The sequence below is a fragment of the Melanotaenia boesemani genome, chromosome 10, assembly GCF_017639745.1.
Source record: "Melanotaenia boesemani isolate fMelBoe1 chromosome 10, fMelBoe1.pri, whole genome shotgun sequence".
NCBI classification, from domain to species: Eukaryota; Metazoa; Chordata; class Actinopteri; order Atheriniformes; family Melanotaeniidae; genus Melanotaenia; species Melanotaenia boesemani.
Window position 1 is genome coordinate 4,780,299 of NC_055691.1, and position 27,684 is coordinate 4,807,982.

The 27,684-nt window shown below is 38.6% G+C and overlaps 1 protein-coding gene across 1 annotated transcript in view; it reads right to left on the reverse strand.

The window, feature by feature from the left end:
- The window catches only part of znrf1 (zinc and ring finger 1), a 67,085-nt gene extending 40,583 nt beyond the window's left edge, over nt 1–26,502 (reverse strand). The window contains exon 1 of the mRNA XM_041997874.1: nt 25,425–26,502. Within this exon, the coding sequence (XP_041853808.1) occupies nt 25,425–25,818 (394 nt within the window). The 5' untranslated portion in view covers nt 25,819–26,502. The remainder of the gene's footprint in view (nt 1–25,424) is intronic.
- Nucleotides 26,503–27,684: the final 1,182 nt, after the last annotated feature.

A 27,684-nucleotide genomic window follows, 5' to 3' on the forward strand; every position in this document is an offset into this window, starting at 1 on the left:
CTCCTAAAATCAAACATAAAACCCAAAGTGCTGCCATCTTTGTGTAGTAGCTCAAGCTTATACAAGCCCTGCAGCAATGTGCGAGAATGACTGATATATTTTTAAATAAGGTGGGAAAACATCAGTCAGCAAACACTGATTAATTAGGTATCTCGCAGATCGATTCTTTATCATCGGTGCTAAGGAACAACACCCCAACCAGCCTTTGGTAAAGACACACATGAGCGATGAATGTCTATATTGTGTAGCCACACTGCAGCAGATGGTTTGATTAAAACATGCATTGGCTCGACTTGCAATGATGAGTAATGTCCAGAAAAAGACAACTGGACTGTAGATAGCCAGAGTCATCTAGAGGAGCCAATCTAAATCAAACTGGTGCCTGGAAGTGTAATGACTGCAAAAACAACTTCCCACAAGCAATCAATAGCACTGTAAAATATTGACTATATTCAACTGTAACATAAAGTATCTGCAAAATAATAATTACTAAACGGATGAGGGTCATATTATTGTTTCCAGTCCTGACTGTTGTCTGTGTTAACACCTTGGTTGAAGTGTCAATAGCTGTAGAGGACAGACAACAGGAGGAGGAATGGAGACTCCTGTTTAACTGTGCAATAAAAATGAGGATCACAACAGTCTGGGGGCAGAGATGAATCATCCAGCCATCTATTTTATGGAGGAGGTGAGGAGGAGGAGAGGACAGAGGGAGAGAAATCGAGGGGACAGTAAAAAGAATGGCTAGACAGAAAGTTCAAAAGGGGAATTGATGAAAAAGAGATTGCACAAGGGACCAATAGAGAGGAAAGAGCAAGGAATACTGAGACTAAACAGAGGAAGTGAAGCTCGCTCATGAGATAGGAGGTGAAGAAGTAGTGAGAGATGAGAGGATAACATAAAAGGGGTGGATCGAAGTTGAGGAATGAGTGAGAAGAGGCAGAAAGTGAAGAAAATTAGACTGAATAAATAAAGAATGAGACAGATTGTTAAAACCGAGAAACACTTTCATGCATCTTAATTCTTCTTCTTCTTACCACCAGACCATCGAACAGGCTGTTTTCTCAAACCATCACCTGAGCAGCTTAGTAATGTAAAGACAGCTGGGCCCTTCATACATTTTTCAACAGTAGCTCCTGTGTGTGCTCTCTTTCTAAGCCATTAGAATGCAAATTTGAAGCAGCTACTGGAAGTGTAAACAGTCAATACACACCAATGATTATTAAAAGATAATGCCAACACTAAGAGGAGAGCATTAGAGCCAACTACTCCCTAAATTATCTCAACAGCTACCAGAGAGAATTTACATTTTGCATGGATGTTAATAACTCTCACCTGAATGATTTGAAGATTCTGGCATACATGAGTAAAATATAGTCTGAGCTCTAGAAGCGTCCCCTGGACCACTTTAATTCAGCGCCATCTGAATTTAGATTCATGTCATGAAAGAGCCAGACTTAAGATGAAAGCTTTGAAAAAGAGAGAAACTGACTCAAAATAGCACATTTTTAACCAAGAGCTGACATTAATATTCATCAGATGTCAGGTTAAAGGTGATGTGTTCTCAGTGACGAGTGGTGAGGTTCATGGCTGGTGAGGCACTGAACAGAGTCAGATTTATAATTGTAACAACTCAAAATCTATTCAATTATCACTGGTAACGATTCATATCTCATCAGCAGTCCTCCGTCTCACTCGCACACTAACATAAACACACACACACAAAGTTTTATATTTGGCCTAGAAAAAAATGTTTCTTGTATAGCAGCAAGAGACAATGAATAGAGAAAATTTGCTATGCATCCTCAGTTATAGTCTTAGTTGTTTTTAAATCTCTAAATTCTTGTGATTTAATCAATTTTACTACAGGTTGCTCAAGAGAATAACATGAAAAAGGATAATAATTAAAAAAGTTTTCAAATACTTGATTTTTGTTTTGTTTTGGTTTTTTCATTGTCTTTTATGACATCCATTTGTGGTCTTGCCGTTATTTGTATATGAGGTCCATGCACCTATCCTCCACAAAAAGATCTGTTGGTTGGTTGTAACAGTTAGTTCCTTGTGATTTTAAAAGTCTCTCAGCCTCAAAAGAGATAATGGCTAAAGAAAAAAGTGTTTCTTGATCTGTTTTATCTCACCTGTGTGTATTTTTTCAGTATTTTAATTTTAGTTTAAATTTATAATCCTCCATCTGGGGAGTCAGACGAAGCAGAGAATAAAATAAACAAACCGATGTAGCCCACATAACCTGCTGACCTTGTTCTGTCTGCCTCACCTTATGATGTTTCTCTCAAGTTATCGTCCAATACCTCTGGGTTCTGCCCTGAATTTCACCTGGAAATGCACAAATTCATTGTACTTAAGAAAATGTTAAAAATGATTGGAGTCATAGAGAAAATACATTTATAATATATAAGTGGACAAATATCAATATTATTTTTGGTGATCTTTATTAGTTTATTTTGCGTGACAGGCTCTGCATCACCTGCCTCCCCAGACTGCATGTCTCTGAATGTTTGAAATAATAAAAGAATGAACCTCTCTTTAAGAAGTAAAATGTTATGAGATGTTTTCTGGCTTAATTGCCAAGCAGATTACTTTTGCAGAGCAGTCTACCCCTTGTGAATTGTTATTGTTAGCTGCACGCTAACACATAAGTTTGTGAAACATAACTGGCACTTTTCAAAATGTATAACTTCTTAATGACTGTATGATTAAGGTAGGAAATTTATTCTAGCATCGTTTCAGCTCACTTCAAGGTTCAGCGTGTAAATAAAATCAAAGCTCAATGACAAAAAAAAGTAATATATCAATAAAAACCTAAGTTTCCTTTGGTATCTAATTATTTTACTAAAATAAATGTTATGTTTTTTTATCCTCTTAGAATGAGCCATTTACACCTACTTGCCATGGGTCCACAAACATGGCAGCTGCCATATTTGTGCCACCATTTTTCCTACGGTGTCTCTGAATGGACAAACAACTCTGAGTGTGAAGTGAGGACCCTCTCAGCTTTTAAACTGCAGTACCAGCTTTGTTTGAAAGGTGCTAGAGCACCGTTTGGGATAAGTAACGCCTTAAAAGACACATATAAGAAGACAGTACAGTTGCGCACAATTTAAAACTAGTAACCTGTAGTGCCGTCATCGCTGCACCTGAAACCACTGGATCCACTCAGATGAAAACATGTCTGGAAGAATTTTGGCCACAAATGGCCACCGTCCATCCACAATTATGCTTGACATTTGAAGTAATTTTTATGCCCATCTTTACAAGTAGATGTCAGTAATTCTTGCACGCTGTACCTTTAAACTACTTGCTTTTAATTATCTGTATCCATGATTATCAGAGTTTCCTCACATTTTTGTATTTGTTTGAAGGATCACTTGTGGACGTCCGCAGAAATTAATGCTACACGCAAGCTCCAATACAACCAGATGAAATGTCACAGGGTCCATGATGGTAAAAATGACAGGTTTCTAAAACAAGGCATTTGTATCTTTGATAGAACTGCTGTCTTTCTTTTTTTCCTCCTGAAATCTCAAACTATTCAGTCTGTTTTCTCCAACGGGCCCCCGAGTGGAATCAGTAACAATTGTAGTACACAAGCAAGAAACAGCTTAAGCTTAGGACAGAGCTGGTTGCAGTTATATGCTTGGCCAAAGTCATTCTGGCTACCTAGAAAAAATGGTTGCCCACCCCAGCTCATAGCTTCAAGTAGATATATCTTTAGTTTTAGCCCATTTATATATTTAAAGTTAAGGTGTGTTTTTTTTTTTTTTTTTTTTTTGCTTGAAGATAAAGATTTTTGGGTTTTTGGGTGCACTGTTGATTTTGCATCTCTACATTTCTTTTTTTTTTTTTTTTTACGACGGCTTGTTGGAATTTTGCATGTCCTTGTATTAGTTTTATATGTTTTTACTGTTTTTTTTTCTAATTTGTTATGATTATCTATCATGTTTTAATTCCAGTTATAGTCTTTTTCTATCATTTTCTGAGTATTTTGGATTATTTCTTTTTTTTTTAGGTCTGTAATTAATTCCTTAGCAGGAAACGTTAATAATTATTTACAACCTTTTAAAAGTCAGGATTTTGGGCACCCTCAAACCTTTGGGCCCCTGAGCCTATGTCAAGTAAGTAAGACTAAATCATGGCTAGCTTTCCTACCCGACAGTTCCACAAAGAATATTTATCTCAGCTTCAGAAGAAGTGTACATTATATTAAACATGCATAATCATCACAACCAAGTTTGTGCACTGTAGTGCAACTATATTTGTCATTTATTCTGCAGGGAACTTTCCTGGTGGCCCTCAAGGTCCCACACAGGTCTCTGGATGTCACTTTGAAAGAGACAGCAGGAGCAGATGTTGGAGCACCGCTGGAAATGGGTGCTTTAAGACAGCAGCAGGCTCGAATACAGTGACACAGCAAGTTCAGCAACTCAGCGGACAACAAGGTCACTATCCAGAAGTCATGATATAATCAGTATCACCTTGAGTAGAGATGGTGTCAAACAATCAGGCTGATTTTTTAATTCTGGCTTCAAAGATTGTGATGCACCAGAACTGCCTTAACATAATAAACATTAAAATGATTTATATCTATTTAACTGGTTTCACTGTTTATTATCTTTACTGTTAGACAAATAATTTATTTTTAACAGGTTTTTTAACACCTTAAAAGGCAGGTTTAAAGAAGAACACAACCAATGAGCAAGGCTGGATTATAAACTATAAGTTAATATAATATATATAATGTGAAGACAAATATCCAACTGAAAAGTCAGCATGAAATTAATACTAAACAAACCTGGTTGAAAGTCATCTCAGTTTTTAAATTCAAGAGGACATAATCTTCTTTATAGCTTCTTCTTTATACTATTCTTTTCTTCTATCTATATGAATAACAAGGCAAACACACAGTGTTGAGTCAGTCAGGTCAGAGTAAGTTTAGTACACAATCAGCTCCAGAAGCCTAAGATACTTCTTTTCGGTTCCCACTCTAATTCAGGGATCGAGGATGCTGGAGCTTCTTTGCGCTGTGGCAGGAAAGCTGGTAACTGATTCAGCTGCAGATGCACACTCACAGACGGGGAGTCACGCTGAGATTTAGGTCTGGCAGACAGGCTGAAGGCAGAGATTCTACTGCAGAAGCACAACAAAGCCACTCTGGAGGTTTAGCTCTGTGGCATGACAGACTGAAGGAAGAGATTTAACACACAGAGGCACTCCAGGCAGGCAGTGTCAGGCAGACAGATCACAGCGGAGGAGAGAGAAGACACCATTAATACTACAGATGGAAAGTCAGAGAGCAACTCAAGTCACACTCCTTGTCACGCTTGCAGACCCGACCAGCTACAGCGATGGATGTGGAACGGAGAGGAGAAGAAACTGGACTCTGGAATTTACTTTTTAAAAAAATCTTTGTGTGACTCATTTTCCCAAATCTCTGTGTCAGAGATGAAGTGTGTCATGTTAGCATGCCTCATGGAGTCACAGTGGACTCATTATTGGGAAATAATGAGTGTTGAAATAAACTTGAGTAAACCTTTAAACACTGACCTGCATTCACCTAGGAGAGCACCATCTGAATTTAGATTCATGTCATGGCAGAAACAGACTAAGGATTAAAGCTTTGAAAAAGAGAGAAACTGACTCAAAATAGCAATTTTTTAACCAAGAGCTGACATAAATATTCATCAGGTGTCAGGTTAAAGGTGATGTGTTTTCAGTGACATGCGGTGGGGTTCATGGCTGGTGAGGCACTGCATACGTGCATACTGACCACTGGTAATGTTTTAAATCTCATCAGGAGTCTTCTCTCTCACTTACACACAGTAACACAAACACACACACACAGGAACACATTTGGCTTAGAAAAAATGTTTCTTTTATAGCAGCAAGAGACAATGAATAAAGCAAATTTGCTCAGTTATATTCTTGTTGTTTTAAAATCTTTAAATTCTTGTGATTTAATCAATTTTAATACAGGTTGCTCATCAGGAGGATAACATGAAAGAGGATAATAATTCACTTACTGTAAAAATTTTGTCTTTAAATACTTGATTTTCTTTTTTTTTTTAATTCTCATCTCATTTTTATTTTTTTTTAACTGACATCCATTTGTGATCTTACCTTTATTTGTATACTTCTCACAATTGTGTCAAGCCAGATTAAATTTCTATTATATTAAGAGATCAGGGGAGGGGGTTCCTTTGGGTATGTGTGAGTGTATGTGTGTCTATGTATGCGTGTGTGTGTGTGTGTGTGTGTGAGAGAGAGAGAGAGAGAGAGAGAGTAGGTGTGGATTTTTAATTGCTGTTTTATTTTATTTGTAGACATTGTTTTTATGTGAAGGTTATTATGTAAAACACTTTGTGCTACTTATGTATGAAAAGTGCTTTTTAAAAAAATTTAATTTGATTTCATTTCATTTCGTTTCATGAAGCAAAATGGGGATCTGAATGGAACTGATTTAAATAAATAATAACTTTTCATCTACAAATGGTGCATGGTTTCCAACTTTGTGTTTTAGGAACTTGGCCTATAGTCAATTAAATGTGTCATACTAATACCAGGGACAAAGAATCTTTCTTAGGATATCCCTGCTATTTACTATTGTGCAGCTCCCAGCAAAACTTTGGTTTAATTGTTATGTTACTAAAACTGCTTTCTAGCAGTTTTTGTAGTGTCTCAGTGCAAATTATATGTTGGGAGTAGAGGTCTTTGATTTTCTTTCTTTTTTTTATTTGGTGATATTTATGTGGATTCTGTGTCAGAATAACCTCCACATATATCTGCAGACCCAAAGATTCCTTGCAGAACATTACATTTTAATGAGATGGTCAATGTTATTCATCTCAGTCGACATCATTTTCTGACTGGTTGTTGCAAATGGGGAATTATGGTGATGCAAGGACTCCTTGAGTCACCACATAAGTAAATAGGGAAGCAGAGTAAATACAATGGACCCAAAATAGCATCTTATGAGGTGGAAATTCAAAAATGTGCCTGAAATTTCTGCAGTCAATCCTCTCACTTGTCACCTCCATGTCATCTACTCTGTAAGGGGAGATGTATGCAAAGCTTTACAAATCAAGGAACACATAAACAGGAACTGTGATGGTCTGACACAGCAGCATTCTTATCTTTCTCTGCCTATGTCAGACATGAGGAAGCCTGACCGTCAGCAGCCTCCCACTTCTCTTACCATAAAGGGTAACCCTGGAAACTGAGGGCTTGATTATATCACAACTTACAACTAAAGCAACTCTCACCAGCAAACTCTCCTTACCTTACTGGAAAGACCAGCAGTTTCCATGGGAACAGGACAGAACAAGTATAAGAGAGGGATGGAGAGACGGAAGAGAGGATGGATGCTGGAGGTGTAGAAAAAAAAAGGCAAGAGATGTGTTTTGTATTTTGTCACAAAGGGAAGTAATGTGACCTTAGATGACATTGAGGAAAGATTAAAGGATAATTATACAGAATAAAACAAGAACACAGAGCCACAGATTGAAGATGGTGTGGCCTGCCATTTGCATCTGCACAATCCGACATCACTAGAGGTTAAATTAGGATGTCTGCGCTGTAGAGAGTCACCCAATGCTCAATGAACCCCTCAGAGCCTGTCCCTCCAGAGACCACAGTGGGCCTGACAGGATTCAGTAAACAACACAGAGAACTGAACAGCAGTCACAGTTCAGCCCCATGCCATGCTTGTCCTTCAACGTCTCTTAAATGCAGGCAAACTGTTACTATTGTTTTCTCCCAGGATTTACTAGCTCACAGAATAAGTATTTCTTCTCTTAAGCTGTACAAAGAAGTCAAACATTGGCCTTCAGAATGTCAAATGTTTTTCCCGCAATAACCCATGAATAGTCTCAAGAATGAAAAACAGTGTTTTCAAGCTAACTGCTGTTTTACTTGCTCAGCTGAGGTATCCAATTCATCCTTAAGCTTGACCTGAAAATAAACATCTCTTGTGTAATCATGTAGTTTAACCTTCTAAACATCAATTGTCTTTGTACTACAAATGGAGAAAAGCTGGGAAACACTTTATTTGACGAAAACAGTCAGCAGCACATAGTCATAAAACAATGAAAAGGAAATTTTTCCCAATAACAGGATAATGCAGACTCCAGAATGGCGTCAGAATAGCTTCAGTCTGCATCATGGAGGGAGGCGAGACAACAGGTGAAGAGGTGATATTTAACATGTGCAAATTTAACAAGTGTTTTGTGAAACATTGTAAAATTACAGAGAACACTGTTAGTAAAAGGACATGGGAAAAGGACTGTTTGTGAATGGTCCACGTGTTTGTGTTTAATTTTTTTAATTAAAAGGCCAAAAAGAACGCTCCTAAATAAATGTATTGCATAAATAGAGAATGAGATTAAAAACAAATGTAATGAAATAAACATTTTTTGAAAACAATCATCAAATACATACTAAATCGGAAAAGAAAGAGGACAAAAATATTTATGATGTTATTTAGAAACCAGATGTGTGCTTTTAAATTCTTTGTATTGTGTTGAATCGTTCTGAATCACCTTATAAATCTTATTGAACCGAATCACACTGTATAAATCATTGTCACATAATTAATAAATTGCATCACATTGTATCAGCAGGAGGCTTCACTGTATCTTTAATGTATTGTATTCTGGCATCGTCTTGAGATGCATATTAAATCGGCCTCAGTGGTGGGGATTTACATTCGTAGTAAAGACATCAGGAGCAGAGTCAAGTGTGCAGTGATGACTTTGTTAAAGGTTTGTGTACTTCAGTTGGCTAGGGTCCTTCTCTGTTAGCTTCTGCTATTTTGTGGGTAAATTAAACCTCATGGGGTGATAAAAACCATATCTGTGATCTTTTTTTACAGGATCAAGACTGTGGTTGCTAAGAAAGAAGCTAACAACAGGTGAGTTTGGCTAATTTTGACTTGAGTTATTTCTGCTCTATTCACTAGGATGTAATAGCAAACTTTGAGATGCAGACATCATAGACGGGTTTCTAGTGAGAATTTAGGGGTTATTCAATTTGGTCCAATGAGAGCCGAAGTCCTGCAGGTTATCATTGTTTCCCTGTTCCAACACACTTGACTTTAAATGATGAGTCATTGTGCAGGACTGCAGCCCTCAGGGGACCAAAATTTGGAAAAAGCAGCATTGGTTCCAAATATCGGCTCAAGAAAATTAGTTATCGGCTACGGCTGATGAAAAGAAACTGGTATCAGCATTGGCCTAAAAACATCCATATTGGTCAATCCCTAGAGACAAGTGTTTCTATGAGTTTTAGCCATTAACCATGAATCTGCCTTGTTTGCATGAAAAATATGAAACATCATGCAAATGCTGATTAAAATAGTTCAGCGGGAGACATTGCTCTGGAAAATGTAGGTAATTTCCTGCTGGAACTGCTGAAACTGCAGTCAAACACCTGATGTGAGGAAATACCCACATTTCACTGAGTTGAAGTGATGGTATCCGACCCTGGTATTTACAGTGACCCTTGCTAAATGAAACCTGTTCAGTCACATGTCACATGCAGTATTTTAGGCTGGCCTGTAAACAGACTGAACCCTGCCGTTTGTTGCTCCACTTGCTGCCCAAGTCACAGGTTTATCTTTAGAAAGTCTTTTTGCTCTGCTGTGACGATATCAAGGCGCTGTCCATAGCAACTGTCGCCGTGCCCACTATTTGCAGCTCATAATTGGCCAGCACTTTGCTCTTATAGAGTCTATGGAGTCAACATGCAGCCACACCACTCATATGACATCTCAAACCCTTTAAATGATATTACAAACACTTTTAGAAAAAAAAAAAAGACTCTTGTTTGTTTTCTGACTTTCTTAATGACCTTGTGCTCCTCTTATTGTAGATGAATGACTTATTAGAAGCAAGGATGCAGAATAACACAAAACATCCATGGTCACATCTATCTTATATCTTTTAATTGATTTTGTGTCTTTATGGTTGTTTTTGGCTCTTTGTTGGTTGGTAGGTTCTTTATATTAATTGTTTTCCCTACTTAACTGTGCTTGTTCCATTTATTAGTACTCATTATTTATGTCCATAGTAATTTTGTTCCTCTTTGAGGTTTTTTTGTGACTCTTTATGGCAATATTTATTTTTTGTAAGTTTGTTATTTTGGGGGTTATAGTGTATATCTTTGAAGTTGTTTTGTGTTTTTGTAGTAATTTTGTCTTTATCTAGTAAACTGGTTTGCATTTGTGGTAATTTTTTTTTATCATTTTGTGTTTCTTTGATGTTTTATAAGAATCTCTATGGTTGTTTTTGTCTTTAGTAGAAATTTAGTTTCTGTGCCTTTTTGTAGTGTTGTTTTGTGACTGTCTCTTTAAAGTTGATTTGACTATTTATCAACTGGCTTCCCTTTTTTATCATGAAATGAAACTTTTAAATAATTTTAACTCTTCATCAGTCAGTCATCATCACTTAGGTTGTGTGATTGTTTCTCCCCCTAAGCCCCCAGTCAGCTGAAGACAGCTTCACCGTGCAGTGTAGGGCTGGGCAATATATCGAGATTTTCAAATATATTGAGACTTTATCAGACATGATATAGGAGGAGGGAATATCGTTTATATCGAGATAGCTTGTTTTGAGTTAAAAGCATCTTTTCTTTTGCATTTTGTACTGCTGTATTTTTGTTATGGTCATTGAAAAGTATTTTTAATTTATTTAGTTTTAGTAGCATTTAATTTAATATAAAGGTACTTTAATTTCAGTCAGCTGTTTGAATGCACATGTGCTGCTGATCTTTCATAAAAATATTTTTAGCACTGAAGGCTGTAAATTAGAACTGTCTCTTTGGTTACTTGACAAAAAAAAAAATACATATACATATATATATATATCAAGATATATATCATATATCGTGATTCAGGTAAAAAATATCGAGATATAACATTTGGTTCATATTGTCCAGCCTTCGTGCAGTGTAACACTATCTGCGTCTTCAGCGTTATCTATTAATTGAATTTGGGTCATGGAAATAATTCGGGGACAACTTCTGGCTAGAACATATGATGCTGTTTTGTGTTTAGCTTGCACCCTATTACAACACAACACACAACATGGCAACTTATCTACTCAAAGTCCAGTTTCAACCGTATCACTCAGCCTTCTTTCCACTACAGCAGTAGCACAATATAGTCCCAACAAATGTGAAAATTATGTTCACCCAAAACAAAACTGAATCTCATCTAGTGACGCACTGTCAGTAACATTTTATCGTCAGTAACAGTAACAGCGTTGTATATATAAGATTACCCATTACTATAAAAAGAATGGCGTTAGCAACGCTATTTATTTTAAGGCTGTTTCTTTTAAAGCTGTTATTCCCATCACTGGTTTCTATCTGGTAATTTGTGCTTCTTTGAAGTTATTTTCTGTCATCAACTGGTCTGGCTTTGTGATCATGTGATGCCTCTTTGTAATAGTTTTTTTCCCACTCTCCATGATGCCTATTTTTTTGTCTTTTTGTTGACATTTCTTTGTCTTTGTGTTTATTTTTTACTTCATAGTTGTTTAGTGACTTATTATACTTGTTTTGTGCATTCCCTATTGTCATTCTGTGCATTTTAAAATCATTTAGTTAATTATATGGTCATTTATTGTCTTTAGAGTCATTATGTGGTGATTTCTTTGTGAATGTTTTGTGTCTATATGTCTGTTCCCCATGCTAAGCATCGCTTGTGTGCATGCTGCTTTGAAAGTCATTCAGGGAAGGAATTGTAAGGTTGAGGTGACATTTGCAAAGCTGATGTGGTGTGTTTATGCCTCTGTGTGTGCTCATGTCTGCAAAAGCAGCAGTGATAAGCAGCTATGTGGTTGTCACAGCAACAAAGAACCCATCTCCAAACGTCGCCGCGCAGTCTTCCCTTAACTCCCCGTCATGTCATTTTGTCCTTGCATCTATGCAGGATGTGTGTGTCTGTCTTTGTGTCCTCACACGCCTCATGAGTGTGTAGTGCACAGAGTTAACAGGGAGGAGGAAAGAGACGAAGAAAGATGGGGGGGGGGGGGGGGGCAGAGAAAGCAGAAATAAATTGCAGAGCTGACCTATATTCTCGCTACCAGACAATTCAGCAGCACAGATGTTCCTCCATCCCGTGTTCCTGAAAACCTCAGCTGTAATATCCAGCCACAACACCAAACTCTATGGATATCTCCGATTGTGTCTGTATACATATGCTGTGCATCAGAAGGTGGTGTTGGTATTTGTTTGGCATGCACTGCTGCAAGTATGTGGGAGGATCTGCACTGATTTATTTCTGTGCTTAAAGCAGCACCTCACTGATTTGGTCTCCACGTATGCATCAGAGTGTGGTCACCGCTACGTTCCTGTCAATAATCTGCATCTTGTAGGGCAACTCTTATCATCCATCCAAATCCTAAACCTGATGATGCAAGCATCAGCGGAGCAGTAGCAAGGAAGACTTATACCAGGCCTCAGACGTCTAATCTTTCTCTCCACCAGACTAAAACTAGAGACTGCTCTGTCTGATTTCTTTCTCTCCTGCAAAGGCAGCATAGACAAATCCTGTCAAATACAAAAGGTGCTGTGATGGACACTTTTCTTTATTCCATACAGTGTTATACCCTGAGACTGTTCATAAAGAAAGACAAGATAACAGCTCCCAAAAATGAAGCCAAAATAGAAATGATGCTGTTGATGTCGTTGATAGATGGTGGTATGGAGGTCCTGCCTGTTTGACCCGTCCATACCAAACTCATGACTAAGACAGTTGAATTTCATCTCTATAATCACAGTCAAGATTATGACTAAACTGTGCTCAGTGGGCATCAGCCCACATTTGAGACTGCAGAGACAGAATATTTCTTATTTTCATGACAAATGTAAAGGATATAGCCCAGTCAAAAATGAACTAATCATCCGGAGTAACTATGAGGTAAGCTAGTGTGTGTCTGTGTGTCCAAGTCAGGACTTTTCAAACGTTTATGACACATCCTAACAAGAGAAAATCTATCACTAAGATACACGCAAATGTTAAACAACACAAAATTGATCAATAAATAGTTCACTGCTCTTTGAAATTTCTTGCACTACCACAGGGCTTGGCTACGTTAACTTCCCAACTGAGTATATGAGAATATGAGTATATGTCTGCTATCTTGTGAGGAACACTCTCCCGTTACTTCCTGTACCCAATGTTGTTTTTGACTTTTACCTTTGTAACTTTTTGATGTCTTTAGCTAAAAACAATGATCAAAAGAGTCAGATGTGATGGAAAGGTGATGAGATGGAGACAAGGAAGAAAGGAAGAAGTGATCGATCTTACAGGAAGAGATTAAATGGTGCAGCAAAGGAAGGACATGCACAACTCAGACACAATGGATTACTAGCCCTGATGGAGAAGCTCCACTCACATTCCTGCATACTGTAAACTAGATTTTTATTTTTATTTATTTTTTTATGAATAGATGCAATTTGCCACAATTTCAAAGTAACAGATCCTTAAGCTCCTTGTTTTCTGCGGGCGGAGGGCGTGAGTTAGTAGCTCATGTATTGGCCAGCTAAACAGCTGAATAAACTAGTAATGCACAGCGTAAATTATCTCCACGACAGATACCGATGAAAGTTAATACTGATAACTTTTACATTTAACTGATATGAAAATCAGATTTAGTTCTAACAATGACATAAATCTAACCAGCATTGAGCTGAATATTTGAGTCAGGAACTGACGTATTGCTGCTGATCTTCTGGGTGACAAATGGACTCAGTAACAGCACCAGCTGTGGCTGTGGAGTGATTTATGAAAAAAAAGGCTTCTGAGTCTGAGTTTGTTCTGTTTAGTCTTTTTTTCACCTTTCTGTTCAAACTGGAAATGTAATTAAGCTTTAAAAACAGATCTGCACGTTCAAGGTGTCACAGGGGAATTTGTGTCCAAGTTCTGCATATTTTTATTTAAAAACCAGGCGTTGAATGAATGAACCCTGTGGAAAACTTTTTTTTTATTTTAATTAAACCAATCAATAACTTTTACAGCCATTCAGCTCTGTACTAGTTCTACTGAGTCATAGCCAGGGGGTTTTATCAGTTTTAGTGTAAATAAATATTTACTGGGAAATGGACTGGGACACTTAAAAACAACAACAACAACAAATAAATAGATAAATAAATAAAAAACTGGGTGCATAAAAACAGTAGTGGACATTAGTATGGAGGGTCTACACCAAAGACCTGCTAGTTAATCACCATGTTGTTCAGACAGGATCTGAACAACATGGTGATTAACCAGAGCAACGCCTCCAATTACCCGAACTTAAACTGTGGGACGTCACCTTCACATTTATAGAGTTGTAAGGATGGACTCTTGGGCGGGTAAGTTTTATGAATTTGTCTTACGGCTCAGCAGAGCTATGACTGCTTATCAGTCTTGGCATGAATGCAAACTTGAGGTTGTTCTTGTTCTCTATTAATCATGAATAATATGCTGGACTATCTTTCTGGGCGAGGGAAAATTCTTCTGAATTGGCGGAACAACACTTCACTATTTACATTTAAATTAAAAGGCACCTGCGTGTAGAGGTGAAGGATTTGCTAACATGTTTGTAATCTGAGAACAATAGCACACAGACATCCACTCATAATATGTGCGTGTGAGAGTGTGTGGAGTGGAGGGGTTAGAGGAAGTGATGAGGTTGCTGAGTAATTGCTTTGTATCTCAGATGGGTGAGCGACTGTGAGGCAGGAGATTACACACACTATTGTGAAAAGTCACTGCTTCACCCTCTAACATGGTTTAGGCCGGCAGAGAGTGTGTTTGAGAGGTGGAAGCTGTTTTCTGAGTGTGTGTTTGTGTGTAGAAGTGTAAAATGACGTTTTTCCCTTTGTCCATGGACTTAGAGGATTTTTCTCCCTACGTGTTTTGAAACCCACTCTGTAGTCCCCGTTTCTGTTTTATTTAACGTTTGGTGATTAATGACTTATAATAGAAACATTACAGAAAAATTGTGTTCATTCACTAAAAAGCCGAGAAAACACGCAAAAGCAAAAATTTATCAATGAATCAGTAATAATCTGACACTGTGGATGCTGTATTTTCATTAATGGTTTAATTTGGATTAAAAGAAATATGGATTACAAATCTCTGTGGACGTCTGTTGTTTATGGTTTCCTCTGTCCCTGCCATCAAGCATACCAAGTGTTATACAGCATACTGTCACACAGCCGATTTTTGTTCCTCTGTGGGTATTTTCCCTGACAGCAGACAGATTTGGGTCTAATCTCGGCTATTTCTGGCTCAGCTACAGTACTGGCAAATCTCATGTGGGCCAGATGAAGCCACAAGAGCCCAAACTCCCCACATATCCACCATGTTTGGTGGGTATATGGCATAGGTGTCAATAATATTAAGCCCAAATGTGAGTTATATGAAAAACCAACATATATGGACCAAAAATTGTTTTTATCTGGGTTACTTCTGGGTTTTATCTTATTTTTTAACATTGTCCATAACAACTAAACCCCCACAAGTAAACTTTGGCAGAGTTTGGCACTGATGTGATCTTCCTTTTCTTTGCTGAATCAGTCTTTCTAAACAGCCACTGTGTTGATACCCAGTTGCCTCCGTGTGATGCGAGGCCATAAAGCAAAATGCAGCTGTCGCTTGATGCCCCAGGCTGGAAAAAAAGCTGTGAAGTGCAGTTTCTCAGCCTCAGGACACTACACAAGAAAATTTCCAGGAATGTTCATAATAAATGTCTTTGTACCATCAAAATGAGTGAAAAGCACAGTTTATGGTCACAAAGCTATGCAGTGTTGCTTTAATGTCTCTCGTTTCTTTATTGAGCATTTACCTGATGGAATATTTTCCCAATAAACAACGAACCACAAGATTACTTTAAACGCAAACAACTTTACTTTAAGATAAATTCCTATTACATTATCTGTTCTTTAGCTATTAATTAGCTGAGATAGGTTGCGATGTACGTATGTTAATAGATAAATGAATAAATCTGTATAAATATCAGATGTTTACATTAATGCCATAAACTCCCCTGAGCATAAAAGCTTTGTTTTTTTTTGGTTGTTTTTGTTTTTATTTGTGTTATAACCCATGGTTTCACTGTTTCCAGTCACTTTAATCATGTATCCTGCACCAGGGGTTTAGTGAGTAGTAGCTCATGTATTGGCCAGCTAAATAGATGAATAAACTAATGCACAGCGTAAATTATCTCCAGGACAGATACCGATGAAAGTTAATATTGATAACTTTTACATTTAATTGATCTGAAAATCGGATTTAGGTCCAACAATGACATGATTTAAACCAGCATTGAGCTGAATATCTGAGTCAGGGACTGACATATTGCTGCTGCTCTTCTGGGTGACAAACTAACAAGTGATTTATAAAAAAAAAAAAAAAAAAGCTTCTGAGTCTGAGTTTGTTCTGTTTAGTCGTTTTTTTCACCTTTCTGTTCAAACTGGAAATGTAATTAAGCTTTAAAAACACATCTGCACTTTCAAGGTGTCACTGGGGAATTTGTGTCCAAGGTCTGCATGGATTAAACTTGTTGCTTAGAAAAGGAGCGCAGCTGCTATATTGATTAAGCACTGATGCTGCATTGACAGACGGTGTCAGAGAAGAGGAAGGAGGATGGAGGGGATGCCCACTGGTTTGAGGGATGACTACAGGTTACTCATAGATATAGAGTAGAGATGAAAGGATTGCTAAAGCAGAGGGCTGTGTTGGAAAGGTGGTTAATTGTTGTGTTGGGTTGTCTGCATCTGTGTCAGACTGATCAGCTAAGAATAAAGTTTTGTATGAGCATGACAGAACATTATTTGCTCAGCGTCAGAGCCTCATCCTTCCCTCACAACAGACTGACAACCAACCACAGTGTGCTCCATTATTCCTTTCTGTCCATTCCCCTTAATGATTCATCCTCTATTACGTCTCGCTCTCTTCCAGCCCAGTTGTTCTGTCACATCTGTCTGCTTTTTGTTTTGTTTTTTTTGACATTTTATTGCAGAGTCCAGCCTTTGGTGGCAGGTCTCCAACTTCAAGCCCTTTTCAAGCTGTCCAGCCTTTCATGCGTCTCACTGACAGCAGATGTGGAACATTGGGAATAATCAGAGCAATTAAGACTTGCATAGCCTTTTGCATGTAAGACCAAAGCAAAGCAGAAAACAACACATATTACAAAACAGAGTTTGGGTTCTGTTACTTAACCTCCACAAGGCTTTTTTCATGTCCACGACACCCAGGCACAACACCCAGGCCGATAAATTTATGTATGTATGTATATATATATATATATATATATATATATATATATATATTTCTTCTTTCTTACTTTTTTCCTGCAGTGGCAATGTGCCCATGGAAAACCCCAAACTAGTCTCTTATATATAGGAATTTAATGTCTCTCTTTGTGTGTTTGGTATGAAGACTAAATAAGGGTGCATTTACACCACAATAGTTCAAGGAACTTGGTTCGATTGGGCAGGGAATGTCGGGAAAAGTTGCACCCTGATTTGGCTGGGTTGGCTTTCACACTGAAGCAGACCAAACTACCTGCACAATGCCACGTAGTTACAACTGTCTGTTTGGGATGGTACTGCCCAACCACGGACCAAGAAGAAGAAAGCAGGAGAAGAAGGAAACAAGACTCATTAATTGGCCAGAAACTAAAAAGAAGATCCTCCCACAGCCAGCCCAAATTTTGCTTGAGGAAGTTTTATCCTCTTAAAAAAAATAATAATAATCATAAAAAGAAGAATTCGAGCATATCAGGGCAAGTGTATTGTAAATATATTCTGGCAAAGCATCACAGAGATAATTAGCCATTTCTGGAGTATAAAGATTGCCAACACTTGCTTGAGATTGAAAAACTCTTACTATTGATGTTGCAGTTAAAGCTCAATAAAAAATTATAATAAAAAATTGATTGGTTGTTTTTTTTTACTATTTCAATTAGTAAAAAAAATGAGAAGCTAAACTTAAAGTTAAATAAAGCAAGTACAAATTTTGTTTCTGAAAAAAACATCAAATTAAAAATGCTGCTACGAACTGAATGTTAGGAGGTGGAAGGAACATCTTTCAGTACAGCATGTGTGACATAATAAACAAGCAGATACTTGTGATGTCTGTATGATTTTTTTGTACTCTTCCTGTCCAGACTGGTTGCATTATTTTGATTAACGTTTTTATAATTATGATTACTATTAATCGCCTAATAAAACTTTTAGATAATATTTAGGCTGAGGGAAAAATCTTATTGTGTTTTCTTGTTTCAACTAATAACAAAAGCTAACACTAAATATTCAAACAGTAATATCTCACTCTTTTGCATACAAGCCTTAGCAAAATAATTATTTGATTTCTAAAACAGCAGCTTTAAGATGTCATGATAATTTACTTTCTCACTGAGGGGTCTGGTTTGCACAGATGCGAGCAGCCATATGTTGAGCAAGCAGAGGTGTACTGAAATGAAATCGCTGTAAAAACATGAATGAATGAATCTGCTCGTGTTCCAGAATCAAGTAGCAGCCATTTAATCCAGCTCACTGTGACATGTTTGCCTTCCACCTGCATCGGGTCAGAGATGGATGGAGGAGGTGATGCTTCCTGCTTGTGTGTGAGAGAGAAAGAAAGAGTATATAATCTCCAGGCAGGGCATGTAATGCAACCATATGGATATTGCTGGTTTCCGTCGTGATAAACATTAATCTGCATCTCTTTATACTTGAAAGTGTTTAGTCAACACACACACACACACCTCTACATAACAACTGGCTTCTGTCTTGAAATTTAAAGAGACAGACTGTTCCCCCTAATAAAAATGATAATAACTCTGTCTTTAGTCCCTCCCGTCCTTTCCTTCCTGTATCTCTCACAAACACACCAACCTCCCAAGGGCGAACAGAAAGGAGGCACCTGTGGCCTGACTGGTTAACAGCCATTTTACTTTGTTTTCAGTACAACTATGAGGGTCTCCAGATACCTTGTGTTAAAATGAAACAATAATTTTGTGTATGTGAATTGGTTTACTGTCCTAAGGGCAAAGATGTCTCAATGTCCCACCAGTACTAATTTGGAACATCACAAACAAGCTCAACATTTTTAGAAAGAGGCATTTCCTGTTTCTTTGTGGTATCACTAATACAGAAGGCTGAAAAGTGCAGCAAGTACTGAAGATAATGTATAATAATAGCCTGTCCATGTGCTGACGCAGGTGTAGCAACAGGCTTGAATCACTTGGGTGGAAAAAGCTTTCAGTCTTATGATCAGTTATAGACATCCAAACATGGCAGAGAAGGAGATCTGGATCCATACACGGAATTCAAGGTGAAAGAGTTTCTGCTGCTGGCTTTCTATTGACAACATGTCATCACAATGTTCACATCCTAAAGTGTTACAGCTCTGGTCTGTTGTTACTCCACGAGGAATGTCAACAAAGACTAAAGGGCTGAAGCAACATGCTCAATGCTGCTGATTACACGCTCATCATTGATATCATGCTGTCAGCAATAATAATAATAATAATTTTTATATGAATGTGGTTCATGGAGCGCTACAAAAAATGTCTGAGGACATGAGGCTCCGTCTGCTAACTCAATATTTTTCTCTCCTTAGACAAACAGTGTTGAACAGCATCATAACCTACTGGTTTATATATATATATATATATATATAGTATACTACTGTATGAAGCAACACTTCCTACAAAAAGGCCATAAAAGAAACAATATTGGGCACATTTCCACAACAAGGCTGAGACAGTGAAATATAATCTTTTTATTTTAAGTTTTGGCCTCTCATTTACACAGTAACAGAGTTTTGGGTGGATTAAAAAGTATAGATTTGAGGACAGACTCCAGAGTGACATTTTCTTGAAAGGCAAGGTGAATCCTGTTCATGTAAACATGAACTGGAATCATTTGGTGAGGATGACGTCTGTTATGTCATCTTGCACTCAGGCCATGTTTATACCAGCAAACAGCACGACAACAACAATAGTGGTGGAGCTCAGTGTTCTGTTTGTGCTGCTAAGTCTTTTTAAATTATTTGGTCTCTTAAAGCAAAATCTGTAATCTAGAGTCATACAAATGAAGTTATTCTACTTCTTCATCAGTCTGAACACAGCTCAAACCCACAGTTGAATCTTCTGTAGTTGCTGTGTGTCTTCCAGTCAGATGAAGATGTCGTGCACACACGGGGTGTATTGTTGCAAACTTTACCACCCCCTATAGGCCAGGAATGCACGCCACATTGTTTCAAGCCCTATTTGCGTTTGCTATTCATTTTCTGTGTTTGTTTGTTAGCTTTTTGTTTGGTTTTTGTTTGTTTGTTTGATTTTTTTAATATCCAAAGGGTAAAGTTTTGGTTTTTGCATGGAGAGGTCATAAACGGGGCCTCATTGCTGAATTTTGACTTTGACTAAATGTTATGTCAACAACTGAGCTTCCATGTTTAGTACTTCTTCCGTTTATTTTCTTCTTGATTCTCAGTCTTCCTTTAAATGAGCTTAGAAAGTATTTCAGCCATGTTTTGATTCATCTCAATCCAAAGATGAATAAAAATTAAAACAAAACGGTTGTATCAATTCAAACCTATGCATTAGTATGGCTGGCATCACAATGCTCAGTTCAATTCACTTCAGCTTTATTTGTATAGCACCACTTCACAACAATGTCCTCTCACGGCACTTTACAGACAAATCAATCCGAGCCAATTCATAAAAAAATAATAGCCTAGCTAAGAAAAGCCAACAGGTTGCATCGAATCTTGACTTTGAGCAAATCTCCCATCCTGACCATGCATGAGGTGACAGTGGAGAAGAAAAACTCCCATTTAACAGGAAGGAAAAACCTCTGGCAGAACCCGGCATCTGCCTCGACCAGTTGGAGTGGAGAGGACAGCAAAGAGACCAACAGACACTGCAACGGTCTGTTGGGCTAGCTAATAGCTAGCAAATAACCCACCACCAAGGAGGATACAACTGCAAGTCATGATTGTTTTCAATATTTATCACTGATTAAAATTCTTGTTTTTTTCTATAAAAAGTAAAAAAAACAGAAATTAATTCATGTTAAAGTTCCCAGAAGCCATTACACTATATTTAAATGGTCTATTTGCCCTGCAGTTTTTAATCTGTACAAAAAGAAATGCACCAAATCTCATATTTGAGAGGCTCAGACCTTCAAATATTTCACACTTTAAAATTTCATTCTAAAACATAAATAAATAAATAAAAAATAAAAATTAAATTACCTACAAGACCTCAGCTTTATCATGACATTTTAAGTTAACGTCAGAGTATCAGAGTAGGTTCATTTTTTCACAGGTGTGCAGCTCATGGCACACAAGTACTCTAACAGAAAATAATAAAGATAAGTGTATGAACTACACCCAGTGCAGATAATTTATTTATAGACCTGTCAGTAAAATAAATAAATAAATAAGCCCTATGCTGCAGCTACATCAACCAGGATGAGTTTTTCCTGCTGGAGCCGTTTGCATCAGCCCCCTACTAAACCATCTCAGTGGTCTCAGCAAAATAAATGAGGACCCTGGATTTTCTGACACAGCTCCATTGTTCTTCTAAAGACAGCCAACAGCAGGAATGTCCAGAAAAATCTCATTCACCAGTAAGTGAAATGAAAATTCAGCAAAGGTCATGTTAAGCATTCAAAGCCTAGATGAATGAAAAGTGACAAAACCTGTTACAAAAGCAGCAAATCATTTATGACAGCTGGAACGATGTGACATTTTGGTTCACCAGATGCTTTAGATCTTATACAGTAAGCTTTTTCTGCCTCCACAAATGACTTGAACATAAATTCAAATGCCTGATAACAGATGGCAGGTTTACCTTTACTTAGATTGAAGATGAGTTTTTTCAACCCTGTCCTCTTCCACCACCTCTTCTGAGGGGCCGTTTCACATCTAAGCATGATGACCTGTTTGTCTTTTATGTGATACCTGAGGCAGTGGTGGGCAGCAACATCCTTTCAAATCTCTGTATTTCTAAATATTAAAATTTCATATCTGCTTGACAGATGATTTAAACTTTTTGATCATAACAGACTTGCCGATGACCATCACCTCTTATGTAATAACCAACAGTGGTATATACACAGTTTGAAGGTATATGTTCATCCATCAGGTCACCACAAGAAAATAATAAAAGGTCATTTCATTAATCGTATCATTCTGAGATCATGGGTTTCATCAGCTGCTAAATAATTGCGGGGTTTCTGATACGATCCTCGTGCTATTGGTCAAAACACAGAGTGCAAAGTTGCTCATGAACTCAGTCCAGCACTTTGCATTGCAATAACACTGTAAAAAAGAAACTGTCAGACCACTCAGGCACTGAAAAGCCCTTCAGTGTATCTAATATTCTTCTCTTTATGGTCATTTTGAATCCCTTTGTAGATGATTTGGGTCCCTTTATGGCTGTTTGACCTTTCTTTGCTGCTCTTTTATGTCTTTTTATGGTAATTTTAGATTTATCTGTGGTAATTCTGAGCCTTATTGGGGTCATTTTATATGTTTTTGTAGTTGCTCTGTTTCTTTTCACAGCTACATGATCTTTTCTTTCAATTGTCTTCGCAGCTATTTGCCATTCATGTGCGGCTCTTTTATGTCTCTGCATGGCTTTTTTGTACCTCTTTAGAATAATTTTGCATATATTTGTGGTTGTTTTGCATTCTTTTAGCTGTTTTGTGTCTCTGTGAAACTGCTTTACGTCGCCGTGTCCCTTTGCTTAATTAATGTGATTGTCATGTTATCATTCGCTTTGTCAAAGTTATTCATGTCATTGTGCCTGTTTGACATCATTTGGTGGTAATTTTGCAATTAACGGTGGTTGTTTTATTCTGGTTTTACCTTTTTGTATCTCTCTGCACTTATTTTTCATCTCTCTGATAATGTCGTTTTGCCTCTTTTTTATTTCTTCTCACTCCTTAACATAATGTCGGGGTAAACCGATGTCTCTGAGGTCATGTTGCAGCTTTGTGAGAATTTTTTATGTCTGTGTGGCTTTTTTTGTTTCCCTGCGTAACTGTTTTATGTCCATTCACAGCAGCTTGATGTCTCTTTGTAATGGTATGGTGTCTCTTTGTAGCTGTTTTATGTGTCTTTGTAGGCTTGTTTGTCTCTATTTTTTATCTTTGTAGTTACTTTGCAGATATTTCATGTCTTCCTTTGGCTGTTTTATATCTTCTTAAAGCCCTTTGACATCTCGTTTTTTGCTGTTGTAGTTACTTTGCTCCCCCTTCGTAGTTATTTTCTGTAGCTATAACAGCTGTTTGCTGTTATAGTTACTTTGCATCTGTGGCCTTTTGACATCTTTTTCCAGCTGTTCTTCAGCTTTTTGTGGCTGTTTTGGATCTGTTTGTGGTTGTTTTTCCATCATTTTGAATGTTTTGTTGGGTCCAAACTGAACCTTAGAGACCTGAGCCCAAAGGAGACCTGCATAATTTGAATATTATGTCATAGGAGGTATTGAAATGTATTTCATGTTTTAAAGGTCTTTAAAAGTTGTAAGCTAAAGCTATGAATTCTGTAGAATATCAGTCCACCCACAAAAGGACCTTAATTTAGCAAAAAAAATAAATACTTTCAATCAAAAGTGATTTAGTCATGAACACACTGTAGCTTCCTGTCTGCAAACTATTTCCTAAAGGCCTCTGTATTCAGCCTTGCTATCTGGTATGTGCACCTACTTGAAATTTTCCACCCCCCCACCCCCCCCACTGAGCCGTGTTATCATTCCCCACTGGTATGAAAGCACATCAGAGTCACTAGGTAATGTAAGAAGGGTAAAAACAGCTGAGATGTTGACGTCTGACTTGCTTTCCTCCCGCTGTGAGGCGGTCAGGGCTTTGGTAATGAGAGCCTGGGGACCTGGATGAACCTGCTGTGTAGAAGAGAGAGAGAAGTGGAAGAGTGCTCATAATGTTCCTCAATTACTTTATGCTGAGTGTTTTAGCATATGCGGTTGCAGTGTAATCAACCAGAGCAATGTGGTTAAAATCGGAATTTCAAAGATTAAAAAAATAATAAGTTGGATGTTTATTTCAAGTCATGTGGATCTAAATAACTTGATTACATGCAAATTTGTTGTAAATTTGCACCACTGATTGATGTCAGATCTACATCTTGTGACTTTAAGTTGCAGTTTCATGATGATTATTTTAGTTTATATTGAGCTTACTTAATTTAAAAACCCCCGAGATTTGTCTTTGAAGTAACTTCTATAAGAAAATCCTGTTTATCAAATCTTTGTATTTATTTATCTACCTATAGCCCATTTTCTGAGTTCAGTGTAACAAAGAACCAGGAAACAGGCACTTATTAAGAGTGATCAAAGCAGCACATAAAGACTTTTGGAATATTTGTTTTAAAATTACCTTAAATTAACTAATTACCAAGATGTGCTGAAACTTACTGATTTAGTTAACTTTTCTGTTCCATTGAAATGACATCAATTGGCCTTTTACTAAATTAAATAGTCTGTATTTATATAGCGCTTTTACCCAAAGCACTTTACAATATACATCACATTCACCCATTCACACACTGATGGCAAAAGCTGCCATGCAAGGCGCTCAACCACGACCCATCAGGGGCAACTTGGGGTTCGGTGTCTTGCTTAGGGACACCTCTACATGAGCTCCACAGGCCGAGGATCAATCCGGCAAACCTCAGCCTATAAAACAATCACTCTGTGTATAGGTGTGTTAAAAAACAGAGACATATTGTGGAGAGAAGTAAGCTGATGATTAACACCAAGAACAGCCCTCCCAACCCCTCTCTGCACCCTCCCTCCCCTGCCTCACCCACTTCCATCTCTCTCCTCCCTCCTTCCACTCTAATCGCAGGGCTAATTGACTCAGCCAGATTTGGCAACAGGCTTATTAGTGTCATTTCACACAACAAGGAATGACCTATGCAGATGGTGCAGTGGTGACAGTCAAGATGGAGCGCACCTTTTAAAGCTATGTTATCCACATCCAGTGTAAACATACACACATAACTATGAAATAAGCTATAAACAGCTGTTTCATGTGGGTGTTTGACTTAATTAGTGCTCAGTATCTTCACTTTCAGAACATTTGCTGCAGGAAAATACCAAGTTTGTTATGAGGAAAGTGTTTAATGCTTTTTGAGCGTTTCTATCTCGGTGTTTTTTCTGCTAAAAATTCCTTTAACGCAGCGAAATTTAATGGCACCGCATTGGCAAACTCCCAGCAGGTAAAACAAGGTGTGGGATCTTGTTGTGGGTGTCTGGCAATCGGAGCTGCTGCTGTCCGTGGGATTGTGTTTGTGCGATGATTAATCCCTCAGCCGTCACCCAAAATCCTGCCTGCTGATGGGTGTGAGTGTGTGAACGAGGATGTGTTTGTGCAGCAGACCTTACCGCTATGCGCGCTGAACCAGCGGGGTGTGATGTGCAGGGGCAAGGTGTCAGCCAGCGACCCCCGGGACCCCAAATACAGCACCCCATCCGTGTGGTGCCCTCCGCCCCCAGTGTCCTGGTAACCGGTTCCATGGGGGGCCGCGGTTGTGCCCCCTGACCCCCCTCCGGCTCGATCCGAGTCTGTCCCTCTGGGGGTGTAGAAGCCGAAGGGCACGGCGGAACTGTGATCGATGCCCATCCCTGCCACGGAGCTCACCGAGCGGCTCCGCAGGCCCATGGTTCCGCTCGGCCGGTAGTGACCAAAATGGGCCGAGGGTGGCACCGCGCTGTCATCCGAAGAGACACCGGGAAAAGCACCCCGGGGCCGCCCTGCCGTACTCTGCTTTCCCCCCATCCAAAGCGGGAGAGAAATTGGTGGGAGTTCTAGGTGGAAACAGGAGGGGGCTCGGCTCGATCCGCAAAGGGTCGAGAGAGCCCAAACAGGCTGTCGCCCCCCTCCCCTCGCTCCTGTCTGTCTATCGGCCTGCCTGCCTGCCTGTCTATCCGCGTGTCTCAGCAGGCTCGTCAGCTCTGGCTCTCTGCAGACGCAACAGCCCGTTTCCCTGCTGAGCGGAACATGAGCCAGCCCTGACGTCTGGATTCACCTCACCCGCAGACACAACCTCGACACAACCGGGGGGGTTGGCTGGTGAGCTGAATGACGCTAAAATCCCAGCACGACTAAACCAGATGCACACACCGCACTCCCCTCGCTGTCCCAGGTGGTTAAGACGGCTGTATCATTGCAGGCGGGACGCGGCAGCAACACGTTTATCCCGCCTGGCCCGGATCACAGCAGCGCCGCAATGTTCACTCCGCCGCTCTCGCCTCATCTGATCTCAGACATCGTGACAACTGTTGCTGTCTGTCTGACCGTCAAGAAAAGACGGTCTGTCTTGGAAATAAATGACGTCGTCACCGTCTGCTCTGTCTGTCCGATCCGATGCGCTCCAACCAGCGGTCGCTTTTCCTCCCTCGGAGATCGGGGTCACAGTGAAGCCGCTCCCCTGCGCTCAGATCAGCGCTCCGCTCCTCACCGCTCCGCCGCCGCTGCCGCTGCTGCTACTGGCCAGACAATGGACGCGTTCAGTGCGCAAGCTCGGATCATAAATACAGACAGGACGGAGACGGTGCAGCGACAAGACATTGGTTTAATTCCTCAGCATGGGATTGGCCTGGATTTCTCTTAGAGGGGGGTCTCTGCTGGATCGTATATGGGGCATTTTTGGATATGACAGGTGTGATGAGACCAGCAGGTGTACTCAGTCAAAAAGGGATAATGTAGTTTTTCCGACAATATAAGGAACATTTTCACCACATGGTCAATGCTCGTTGGAAAATCTTATTCACATGGCACAAACACACATCCAAAATCAAACATAGGCCTAATATATTTACGTAAACAAGGTTTGTGTCGGTTAGTACAATAAAACAACTGACCTCAGTTATTTTTGAAAACGTCTTTATTGGCCTACTTAAAAAATAAATAAAGACCAAATGACCAAATGTAATTTTTGTCTGTTTTTATCCTCTAGCCTAGTATAATTTGAAATATTTGACATTGGGCGTAAAACTATTTCTTTTATTTCAGTTAATCAGAATTTTGCACAAAAGTAAGTAAATAAATGTTTTGTGTATTTAAAAAATCCTTTGCAATAAATCTTATACTGTTATATGTGGCCACATTTGTAAGGAAAAGGCATTTGTGGGATGAGCAACAGAGCTGACTACGTGGGTTGCACCCATGGAAAACTGCTCAATCCAAACAGCTGATTCTGCCACTGACCCTGTTTGGTCCTGTTTATTGGAAGGCCACCCTGCAGTATGTTACCAAGCTGGAGCAGAAAGGATAAGATTGGTTTTAATAGATATATCTAGAGGATATAACTTCATTTTAATCTAGTTGTTAGTAATACTAATCTTTAATAAGTCATTATTAATAAGTAATGAGTTACTTTTAATTTAGCAGCTAATAGTTGAAATTACCCAGTATCCTCTTAAAGTGCCTTTTTGTTTTTATTTCATTTAGTTGGTTGATCAAAAATTCAAAAGACACAAAAAAGTTTTTAATTGAGTTTGGAAAGATGAGAAATCAGAGATAAACTCTACTGTCATGTTCATTTTCCAATCATCCAAACTAAAATGTCTCAAATTTTCTCATTTAGTTTTATCTTCTTGTTTTTTTGTATTATTTAGGAATAATAAAATGTTTTAAAAAAAT